The 12277-nt window shown below is 52.0% G+C and overlaps 1 protein-coding gene across 1 annotated transcript in view; it reads right to left on the bottom strand.

Moving 5' to 3' along the window:
- WWC3 (WWC family member 3) overlaps positions 1–12277 on the bottom strand; it is a gene marked incomplete at its 5' end in the record, with an annotated part of 110653 nt that overhangs the window by 20721 nt on the left and 77655 nt on the right. The window contains 4 exons of the mRNA XM_081081124.1: positions 708–828; positions 6227–6798; positions 7630–7719; positions 8134–8376. Of these exons, the coding sequence (XP_080937250.1) occupies positions 708–828; positions 6227–6798; positions 7630–7719; positions 8134–8376 (1026 nt within the window). The remainder of the gene's footprint in view (positions 1–707; positions 829–6226; positions 6799–7629; positions 7720–8133; positions 8377–12277) is intronic.

The raw sequence follows: 12277 nt of genomic DNA, 5'->3' as shown, positions 1-12277 counted from the left end.
CCGTGAACTGCTGTGTTTCAAAATAGAACTCTGCGTACCTTTCAAAGCCACATGTGACATTCAGGGCAAAGCTCAAACGTGAACTTCCGAAACGTTAACAGCAAGTGAGATGAAACTATGGCGGGAAGGGAACCAAGGAAAAATAGGTCCCTGGAGGGATCCTTCTTTCCAGCTCCACGGGGCTGAAGCCTGAAAGCCCCCAGGGCCAGAGAGAGCGGTCACCCTAGAACCACAGGATGAGGCCCAGCCTCCAAACGCCTCTGAAGCCAGACTCTTCCGTGCAGGTTGCGAAGGCCCACCCTCCAACCTGGAGAGAAGCCAGAAAAAAGAAGCGCCCCTCGCCCTGCCCTCACCCTGGCCGGTGTTTCTCAGTGGTTAGAGCATTGGCCTGAGCACGGAAAGGTCATGGGTTCAATTCAGGTCAAGGGCAAGTACCTCGGTTGCAGATTCAATCTTGGGCCACAGTCAGGGTGCATGGGAGAGGCAACCAATCAATGCCTCTCTCTCATATAGATGTTTCTCGCTCTCTACCCCTCCCCCCCCTTCCACTCTCTCTTAAAAAAAAATCAGTGGGAAAAATATCTTTGGGTGAGGATGTACAACACAAGGCCCAGGACGTAGGAGGACCCATATGGGTCCCTTTCGCACTGAGCGGCCGCGCTGCGGGACGGCTGCGGAGGGAGCAGGAGGGAAGGTCAGCTTCTAACCTTTTGGCTGGAGGTTCAAATACGCCGCTGTCGGTGGCCAGGGAGTAGTCCGACAGGCACGCGGACACGCGGCGCCCTCTCCTCTCCAGCCTCCTGGCGCCGTCTTCTCGAAGAGTCACTGCTACAAACGAGAGCCATGCGGGGTCAGGAGGCAGCGCGGGGGACGGGACCACGGTGCCCAGGAACGCACCCTGAGTGCCAGCCCAGACACGGTTACTGCGTCCCAGAGACACGCCGCCGCGTGCGTGCATGTGTTTGAATACGCCGCACGCGACTTGTTTTTAAACGAAAAATCGAAGCAATCGACTCTGGCTACTTCTGTAAAAGCTCCTTGAACTGTTGTAAGTCTCCTGTCACCTCCCAAGTGAGGGCAGAGGAGCCCCTTTGCACTGCGCGTGAGAGACTGTCGCACTCATGGAGGACGTGTCACCCCGAACGCGGACAGCGGCTGCCCTGGCCGACTGGGTGCGCATTTTTCACTTCCTTCTTTATGCTGTCCGGTATTTTCCGTATTTTCTACAATAAACATGTGCTAGCGTTTCATAACCAGAAAACAACATTTTAAAAAAGTACCCAAATAAACCCTAACAAAGGTAATGACTTTCGAGTGAGAGAACACTGTAGGATGCAGACTCAGCCTTTGAAAACGTGCCCTTGAACCCTGTCCATCAAGCCTCAGCGGCCTCCCCGCCCCTCCCATCCCCCCCTCCCCACCCAGCAGCCCAGCTCCGCGTCCAGAATCGCTGTCCTGGGGTTAGGACGCTCCCGTTCCTGGGCAGCTTGTTTTTGTCTCCTATCTAAGTTAATCAAGAGCCAAAGGTGACCACGGCATCTTCCCTTCCACCATTTCCTCAGCTGGTCCGTCCTTCCCCCTTAGCACCAAGTGCCTTTTAGCAAAACCAATTAGCCCGGCCGGCGTGGCTCAGTGGTTGAGCGTCGACCGATGTACCAGGTCAGGGTTCCATTCCCAGTCAGGGCACAGGCCCGGGTTGCGGGCCTGATTCCCAGTGGGGGGCGTGTAGGAGGCAACTGATCTATGATTCTCTCTCATCATGGATGTTTCTCTCTCTCTCCCTCTCCCTTCCTCTCTGAAATCAATAATAAAAATATATTAAAAAAATAAAATAAAAATAGGCCCATCACGTTCCTGCCGCACGTGTGAACGTGTCCCAGGCCCCCACTGGGCCTCGCCCTGCCGTGGGGACGCCTCCTGCTAATAACGCTGGCCCTCTGCGTCTCTGTGCTTTTCTTCCGCCATCTAAGCTCTGGAAATTGCTAGAATCTAGGCAGCTGCCCACCTCCAACTTGAGGGAAATGACAAGTTCACCTATGACCATCTCCCTTTCCAACCAAATTACGGTCCACACACCAATGAAATCCAAACATGTTCAACCACACACAGAACAGAGGGGCCGTGGTCTCAACTGCAGCCGGGAGCTGGCCTTCCAGAGGCTCCCCCCGGGCCGGGCCAGAAGCCGCCCCTGTTCCCGGGGTGGCTGGAGCCACTGACTCACACTGTAGCTCAGCGTTCCCAAGTCCAGCTCTTGTCGTCGCCCCTGCCATCTGGAAGGACACAGAGTCCCCGGCTCTGAATTGCAGGTGGAACCCTCCGGTTTAATGCATGGGTCCCAGCACACGAAAACTGCTGTTGCCACTCCCAGCCCTGACACTAGGCGGGGCTCCGACATGGCCTTCCGTTCCTTTGAGGCAGGGGTGGGGAACCTTTTCCTGCCAAGGGCCATGGGGAGATTTGTATCATCATTCTCGGGCCCTACAAAATCATCACCTTAAACATGAGCCTGCTCTATCTGGTCAGACATTGAATGAGCTCACCCCTAATGCCTTGGAGGGCCAGGACCCATGGTTTCACAGGCCTCATACGGCCCGAGGGCAGGACGTTCCCCACCGCTGCTTTAAGGGAGTAACACCGCGCTATAAGCACTTCCAGTAACGCTGATGGTGCGACTCGGACAAGTTTCTCTCTCGTTGCAAGGCGGGTGAAGAAACAAAGGAAATGAAGGAATTACTCCTCAGTGACACCAGGCTCAGCCACTGAAACATGGAGCAACGGGAGCAGAGCTGGCGGCAGGAATGCAGTGAGCAGTTGCCCTGGGTGAGAAGAGAGCGCATGGCAGCCCCCGCCTGTCGGACCCAGCAGCCCGCTGTCAGGCTGCAAGGCAACAGATGCGCAGCGAGATGGGCCAGGGGAGCAATGCCCCTGAGGTCAGGGATAAACCATCTTCCGAACAGTCATTTTCTAGATTTCACCTTTTCATCATTAAAGACAGAGAGACAGACAGACAGACAGACACTGAGACCTAAGGACATCAACACTACTTGACAAAAAGAAAAGATAATGAAGATCACTGTGAGCAAAGCTGCCACTTAGCATATTAAAATCATGAAAGCCATTAAAAATCTGGGGGAGCCAAGCTGGTGTGGTTCACTGGTTGAGCATCGACCCATGAACCAGGAGGTCAGGGCTCAATTCCTGGTCAGGACACAGGCCCAGGTCGTGGGCTCGGTCCCGTGGGGGGCGTGCAGGAGGCGGCCGATCGATGATTCTCTCTCATCATTCATGTTTCTTTCTCTCTCTCTCTCCCTTCCTCTCTCTGAAATCAATTTAAAAAAGCATTAAAAATGTATATATATAAATTATATATTTTTAAAAGTCTGGGGGGAAATATATAGAAGAATAAAGACTTCAAGCTTTTAGAAAAGTTCTTCCTTACACAACTTTAGTAGGCATGGATATTAATGCTGAAATCATAATCATGGCAATGGCTGAACTTCATGAAAGTACAACTATGAGCTGTGCCCCTTGCCCACCCCCCGAGCATCCCGAATACACGGGTTCCCTGGATGAAGATGTGCCACAGCCTGACCAACAAGGTGAGTGAAGGAGAATCCAAGGTCACTTACAGTGAGCGCTTCTGTCGTGTCGCATGAGAAAGAGAGATAAAAAAGAGCACAGAGTGAAAAAACGGCAGAATTCGGGCCAACAATTTTAAACAAAGTATGAATATAATAAAAACATCAAGGAACAGATAAGCAAAGTCAAGGAGTTCATGGATTTAGATTAGCAAATGCCAATGGGAAAGAAAAAATGGAAAGTATTTCAAAATGATGACACATTGGACTTCTGAAATTCAGGGAAGATAACACTGTAGCAAAAATGTAAAAAATGTTACAGATTACAATCTGTTGCCGTACTTCTCTGTACCACCTTGTTCCTTCAAACTAGTTTGAAACGGAACAGAAGATATTATATCCTCGGGCTTGCCTTGTATGCTTGGGCAATTTTGAATTTTATCTTCCTAGAATTTTATCTAACTAAAGCTTGCTTGAGGTCAAACTTAGACTGTACCTAGCGAGACTGGCACGGAAAGTCAGAGGGAGCTATGTGGCCTTGGGTTTCAGAAATGAAGGGCAGGGTAACATAACGAGTGCTAAGGTCCTCGCCAACTCTGCGAAGCGACAATGACTCTGGGATCGGGCATGTCCACAAGCACCAAGGGAAGCAAGGAGTCACCCCGTGTCCGTGCCTGAAACTGGTTACCCAGCCCAGCCCTCTGGGGGCACCCACCAGGACCCATTCACTGGGTCATTTCTAATTTGTAAGGATCTGTCAACTGACAGTGTCATGCAGGAATACACCACCAGGTGGCAGTATCTGACCACAGCATGAGCAACAACCTTTCGGTCTAAGCATGAAGCATTGTAATGTAGGCCACAAAGGGGAAGGGAAGAACTAAGAAATCAGAATCAGACATTAAGTCAGCTCTTCTCTTTCCCACCCTGTCTTTCCCCTGACCCAGAAGGGCCCTTGGGCCTCGTGTGGATCCCTGGCATGGGGGCAGGGGCACTGAGACAGTAAGCTTCAGCAACAACAGATGTGCACTTCAGTCCTTATTTTGAATTTTCTTTTGGAAATGAAGGAGTAAACACGGAGCCCTGAACCTGTGATTATAAAGAACAACAAAGCGCCTGAAGATCACCTGTTTATGTAAATGACAAAAACAGTGCGTCTGGGGATGGGTGAGGTGTGTTTGCAAACACTGAGGGGAAGATAAAATGATAGATGCCAAAAAGCCCCGGGGCTGCCTCAGAACAGAATGAGTCTCTGGTTAAATATGTAAGAGTTAACAGAGGCTGTTGTTTTATACTAGAGGCCCAGTGCATGGATTTGTGCACATTGAAAGGAAATTAATTAGAAGGTGGCTGGTGGGGCGGGACAGGGTGAGATGGGCTGGACACACTGTGGAGCCAACCTCCCACGGTCCCTCCCCAGCCGGCCGCACCTGGGGCGGTGCCAGGGCTCGAAGGGCGTCTGCAGAGTGAGTGGGGTCCTTCCGGCAGGTGGCGTCCCTCAGCCTGGCCTGTGGGGATCAGGCCCAAACTGGCAGTCCAACATCCCCCGAGGGGTCCCAGAGTGCAAGAGGGCACTCTACCAAGCTGCTGTCACTCGTCTGCCCCCTGTGGGCAGTGTGCATCATAGCTACCAGCCAGTCGGCCGGTCAGCTGGTTCCTTAGGCTTTTATATATAGAGATGTATATATAGTAACCAGCATGGTTATGTGCAAAAAAACTCAAGGGTAGAATGGTGGTGAATGGAAGAGCCCATAAAGATCACCTCATTCAAAAGCGGGGAAGCTACGACTCAGCCACATCCAGGGATGTGCTCAAAGTCACCCACCTGGCAAGTCCACCAGGCAGGGCTCAGAAGCCGGGTCTCTGAGCTGCCAGTCGGAGGCTGTTCCCACAACACCGCCTGGTTCTGTATTCACGTTAGATTTCTACCCTTTGCTGCTAAACTACTCAACAGCATGCGGCCAGGACCTCGGCCTCAGCACTACTGCCGTCTGGGCTGGACCACTCTCTCTCCGTGGTGGGGCGCCCCGCACTGCAGGGCTGAGCCGCAGCCTGGTCTCCGCCCACTGGCTGCCAGCAGCACCTCCCGCCAGGAGCTGAATTACCAGCGACTGAATGGCTGAAGCTCCCTGTGGCTCCGTTTCTCGGTCTGAATTCCACCAGAGAAATGGATCTGGGAGAAATGACGGCTGCTCACCGGCACAGCTTTTGAAATGATGCCAATTATTTTCACTTCCACTCTCGACAGAACTACAGCCTTGAAAACTACAAGGACGCAGGATGAGGAGATGAAGTCATAAAGACAAGGGAAGTAGAGATTTCCCTGCGGCTGGGCCCCGGCACCTCTCCATCTGCCTCTGAATGTAGAAGCCTGTGTGGCTCTTCTCGTCTTCAACGATTGAGCACATCCTGACAACAAGCCGAACACCTGGGCAAGACTCCTTTGCCAATTTCAATGGCCTTTCCAGGACAGAGCGGGAAGGCCCCATGTGACAGCGGGCCTGCGCCTCTCCGCGTCCTCTCAATGGTCCCGAACTTAAAGCTCGCTGTCACTGAAGAGTCATCGTGCCCTCACACACGATTTCTTCCCTGAATCAGAAGCCTTCCTCCCAGGGCCCGGGAGACCCCCAGGACGTGTCCATACTTACTTGTACCAGTGGCGATGGCTGCCACTTGGGGTCCTCGCTCGCGAGGTCCTTCCCCATCCCCAGGGAATGCATTCGGCGGGGGCAGGGACGCTGCGCCCTGCAAGTCTTCCTCTCCCAGAGCCGAGGCCTGAGCCCGTAGTCTGTCTAGGGTGCCCAGGCCGGGAACCTCCAAATTGTCCCCCAGCGGGGCCAGGGGCGAGTCCCGAGAGGGTGGGAGGAAGGGTGTGTCTAGGGGCGAGCTCGGGGGAGACAGGGAGGACAGGGAGGAGCGGGAGGACAGGGACGCCAGGGACTGGGGTGTGTCCAGGGAGCGCCTCTGCTTGTGGAAGCCCGGGGGAACCTGGGGTTCGGAGAAGGGGGCCTCTCGTCCCAGGGAGTCGAAGGGAATCAGATCAAAGCGCAAAAGCTGGCTGCACTCGGCCGCGTCCGGCTTGTCGTACTGGGGTAGGCCGTAGATGTCGGTGAAGCTGATGGAGCTCAAGGAGCCCCGGCTGGAGGCCAGCGAGCCCCGGCTGGAGGCCAGGGACCCCCGGCTGCTCCCCGAAGACACTGTCAGGGTGCTGGCAGACAGGCTGAAACGAGAGCGCCCGCGCCCTTAGGAAAGCCGCCCTGCGATGGGCGCTGGAGCCCCACTGTCCCCGGCACAGCGAGCAGCCAGTCTGTCCCCGAGGGAACAGGGCGTGCCTTGTCCTGCGTGAACCGCAGCGGGACTGTCAGCACCTTCCGAGCTCCAGGAGGCACCCGCGGTGATATGCCCTTTGCTTCCTGGGTATCGGAGGGAGACTAGCTAACATCAGGAGTCAAGCCTGAGTTCCCGGTCCAGCTGCAAGGCGGGCTAGCAGAGTCCACGTGGCCAACTCATTGCCCTTTCCAGCTTCCCACTTTCTCACGGGGGCTGCGACAAAACAGTTCCTACCTCCTGGCATTCTTTCGAGGAACAACAGAAAAGTACACACAGAAAGGCTTACAAAGTGCTTCCCAATACAGTAAGGACTTGGAAACCAGACCTATGATTGAGCATCCAAGTCATATTTTAAAATACCCATAACAAAAAACTATATCCATAACCATTTTTTTAAAAAGCTCAAATAATAAGGTCCGTGTGCATGTTTGTAGATGGATATACACACCCCTAAAGCTGGGAATTACAAAATCCTTGGAGAAATTTGACTTCAGACTTGTTATTTTGGAGCCAAGTTCGGTCATATGCGTTGAATCATGTATTAGCAGCTCCTCTTAAAAATAAAATGTACCCACTTTTCCGTCTTTTACACCCCTTCCGGTTCTAAGTTCTGGTGGAGAAAACCAAGCTGAAGGAACTGTGAAGTTCACGGACATGTCATTATAACATGGTATTCATGACATGGTAGTGAAGGATAGCTTTCTCGTTTAAAGGCGCCTACCTTTTTAACTGGGACTGGAGATAGGATGTTAAGCGAGTAGCTTCTTCCAGCTGCATAAGCAGACAATTTCTTTTTTCCTGAAGTAGAATCCTGTGGGTAAGAGAACAGTCCATTGGTGGATTTCAAAGATAGCGAGTATATTTTCCTAACAAGAAATTCAACTATAAATTCCCCACAGTGACTTCAGTTCAAATGGCTCAATTCTTTAAAGCACGTCTAAGCACGTCTAAAGCACGTCTCTAAATAACAGAGACTGCCCCTGTCTTGCTTGAAAGCGTACCACTGTCACCCTGACAAGTGCCTAATGCCCTGCAGAAGCTCAATAGATGGTGGGTGCGTGGGTGGACAGGTGGGTGGACAGAAAGGGAGGCACACATTCCCTCCACCTTCTCTGCTTGGGGAGGAAGCAGGTCAGGCAGTAGCTGCCCTAACCAAGAGCCTCGCTTTGCGAGTTGGTTCTTTACTGGCAGCCGGGGCTGCGCCTGGACGGCGAGGCCAGCCCACCTCTCCGTGGCGCCCTGCACGGAGGTGGCCCGCGCGCGCTGGATCTCCTCCTCCAGGCGCCTCCGCTCCTCCTCCAGGCGGGCCGTGTCCTCCGCCGGCCGGCTCTGCTGGACGATGAGCTGCAGCTCCTGCAGCAGGGCCTCCTTCTCCTTGATGAGCTGCAGCCGGTCCCGGTCGGCCTCGGCCATGCCCGGCCACGACTCGTTCTCGAGCTGCGCCAGCTGCTGCTGGATATTTGAAACTCTGCAAGAAACGGAAACAGAGAAATCCACGAACTTACAAAACTGTCTTCGCGCGTTCTCGGCACCAGGCACTGATTCGAAAAACTCACTCTGCTAAGTAAACACTGCACGGTTGCACAGAGTTGACCCTTCAGTCGCAGCAGTGAGGAATCGGGGATCGATGTGTAAAAAAGTGACGTGTGAGTCCTTTGCATAATCTGCCCTGGTCTGGCACATCGGGCTTGTGTCAACGACCTGACATGAGGCTGCAGTCCTCTCCACACCCGTGTGCTCTGTGGTTTCGGACTTGTGGTTTCCTGCGCGGTCCTGTCCCAGAGCAGGAGGCAGCTGGCTCTTTTCTCCCCACCTCCCATCACCACCCGCTAAAACCACTGGACACATGGGCGGGCCTTCCAGCTCCTGCCTGCACAGCAGTGCCGAGCTGCTGACACCTGCCTTGAGAAAGCACAGGCGACGTGTACCCATCACAGTGCTTCTGAGGGAGGAGCCCGGGGCTCTGTGGGCTCTCTCCTGCCCTGGGGATCTTGACTGTGTGTGAACTTCCAAACGCATGCAGACAGCAGACAGTCACCAAAAGCTGACCGCATGGAGCAGTGGACGCACGCGCCAGCAGATGCGGGGCGGGGGGGGGGGGGAGGCGGCCCCGGTGAGCGTGGGCATGAGCTATGGCATGAGCTAATCAGCCACACTGAATGTGTCAGCACCATCAGCCTCAAGGTGCAAAATACAGACTCTGTTGTCCCTTTCCACACGCCTAAATGTCCACGTTTGCCCAGCAAACAGAATGCACCAGTTTTTGTGTCCTGGGGTTGTTGGCAAATGCAGATTAAGTGAAATAGATGTGGCTTGTATTTTCAGAGTATACTTTGAATGCAGAAATAGAATTTTAAAAATATTTTTACTAGAGGCCCGGTGCACAAAATTCATGCACCTGGCGATGCCCGCTTATGTTTGATACCCTCTGCTTTCTGGCAGCCTGGCTGGTCTGGAGGATGTTCACTGGCCTTGGGGCTCTCAGGGGCTTGCATTATACACTGATGTGACGATCCTCACAAAAATGGGAATGGCGGGCATGCTCCTGAGACTCTCAGTTCCCGTGCCCAGGGCCTGTGTCACTATTCAAAGCTGGCATCCTGCCTGCGGGATCCAGACTTCAGAATCCTTCTCAACACTGTGCTCCCTGCAGGTACCGCCAATTGACGTGCTGGCCAGCCCTGCACCAAGTAGGGCTCCTCCTGAACTAGACATGCACATGGGGACCGTCACCCAGCTACCTGACCAGGCAAGACTCCTTCAAGTACCAAACCAATGAGAAGACTCACAGTAGACAGGTAATAGTTTAAATGTATACATTTTGCTCACATCCAACTGCCCAATACGGTCAAGAAAATAGTTGAATGTCAGTAGCTTTATTAGACACGTTCTTTTCTAACTTAAAACTCATTTCCTAAGAATATGTTGGAAAATGGCGCCAGATCATGTCACTGAAAAAACTAATGACAGAGGCAGCTGAATAGAGCTAGCAATCTAACTGGGGTTAGGCATCCACCGATGTCTAATTAGTGTAATTAAAACTTATGGCAGTCATATAACAGATGCCCAAGGAAAATATACCCCAGGCAGACCCACAAATAAACTAGTGCCAAATCAGACAGTATACCCAATGAAATTTCTGGAACATTCTACCATAGAACAAGACAAGTCAAAGGTAAGGAATAAATATAAAAGAGATGAAGAACAATGAGCAAATCCTTTGTGTCCTCATAACTTTCCATTTCAATTTAGTGGATCCACAGGAAGCCTAGCTGAGCCCAGCTAAAGTCAGCATCGCCTTGTAATATGTACTAATTCATATACATACACTGAAAGCAGGCATATTTTAGAATCAGGCCTTTTGAGATTTCTGAAGTTTATACATGGGATCAAGATTCCATTTGAGCCCGGCTGACATGGCTCAGTGGTTGAGTATCGACCTATGAACCAGGAGGTCACGGTTCGATTCCCGGTCAGGGCACATGCCCAGGTTGCAGGGCTTGATCCCCAGTGGGGGCGTGCAGGAGGCAGCCGATCAATGATTCTTTCTCATCATTGATGTTTCTGTCACCCTCTCCCTCTCCCTTCCTCTCTGAAATCAATATATATATATATATTTATTTATTTATTTATTTTAAAAGATTGCATTTGAGTTGGCTCCAGGTTAGCAGCCATGCCTACAAGGATTCTCGTTGCTGAGAGTGGCAGAAGAAGCAAGCTAGATAATCCTACTCTTTCCCAGAAAACCTCAAGGAACACCACTATCAGAAAAGAAAATGAGGCAGAAAAAGGGAATTATATGAGGGAGGAGAGGCAAAGGGCAAATTTCAAAAGTTCTGCCCACCGTGGGCGTTAAACAAGCAGTACCGTGGCCCAACTTCAATACAGTACCATAACTTTCCACAGCTGGTGAGAAAGACATGCAAAGACACACGCTGAGGGACGACCTCAGGAACAGAAACAAAATCTGGATGGAGCTGACTTCCTGCAGCACATCTGGAAAAGCTGTCTGGGCTGTGCCGAACACTAGGCCAGCATGTCTGCGCTTAAGAATCGTGCTTCTCAAAAACGAATTCCATTTCACAATGATGCGAATGACTGCATGGCCATTTCAGAGCCGTACGTGAGTCTAGAAGAATACTGGCATCTGCTGCATAGTGCGATTTCTTTTCCTGTAGCCACACTCTGGACGCAGCCACGGGGGGCCTGCTCTCAGCCAGGTCGGGAGGCACATGTGTCTGTCTGTCTACCCTGGAAGCCAAAAGCTCTAGAAGGATTCCTTCGATGATCCCTTGTACATTCGCCAAGAGACGGACAAGACGGCTTTGCCCTGACAACAATACGCCTTGTCTACCACGCTGCTGGCCTGGAAACGAGCCACCCCGGGAGCAGCCGAGTGTGGCAGGGTAACTGGGGGAAACAGGCCCGCCTGGGGCCGAGCACGGCTGCGCAGTCCCCACGTCCCTGCACATCCACGCCGAGCAGCTGACCCAGGGTCGGAACCCTCCTGCGAGCGCATCATCCGACTCTGGGTAACACAGCAGAAACTTTCCAGAAAGCCTCTTTTCTGAAAATCACTTCAGTGAAATTAAATACATGGAAGCAAAGTGAGGTCATGATGCAAGTTTACAAAAAAGAAACTTTTCCAAGTTCATTTTTAAAGAGAACTGAGCGCAACTTCAAATTGGCGAGGATTTTTTTCCTCCCTGCAAGTCAACTGTGTTTTTTATTGATTCCCGCTTTTGATAGGTCATACATTGTACGGCCTATGTCTAACCTCTCACAAATGCCTCTAGAAGCTTTAAAATCTGTGTCCCTGTGCTCACGGCAGAGAGAGAGGAAAGGCGAGCCTCCGTCCAGCATTCCTGTTTCATGCTGATTATGTGACTTCCAAGTTCGATTCCCCGAACAGGTCCAACGTGGACAGAAGTGAAGTAGGACTCGCTTTTCCTTTCGTATTTTGGCCCAAATGCCTTTTTGGTTACAACCCAGCACCAGGAAACCATGAATGGAAACCGCATTTATGCTGCAGCTGCTGCTCAGACCCTCACAATTCACATGAAAATCTTAAATGGGATTTGAATTTTTCTAAGAAAAAAAATGCACTTTCTGTATTACACAGCTTTGAGGCATTTGAACATATCCAGAGTAACCTCCAGGCATTCAGCGCGTTCCGGAAATACTGCTTTCAGAACGCAAGTGGCGGCCCAAGCAAGCCACGGTCCCACGCGACCGTGATGCGACGGGACGGAGCGGCATCAGCCGGGCCGCGGCCATCAGATGTCAGTCACAGCCACAGATCTGAGGCTCCTTAAGTCCGCTCTCCTTCGTTTCCTTTGTGTACATATCCATTTAAATGAAAAGCAAGC

The sequence above is a fragment of the Myotis nattereri genome (assembly GCF_964212035.1).
Source record: "Myotis nattereri genome assembly, chromosome: X".
Taxonomy (NCBI): Eukaryota; Metazoa; Chordata; class Mammalia; order Chiroptera; family Vespertilionidae; genus Myotis; species Myotis nattereri.
This window is presented reverse-complemented; position numbering and strand designations above follow the sequence as displayed.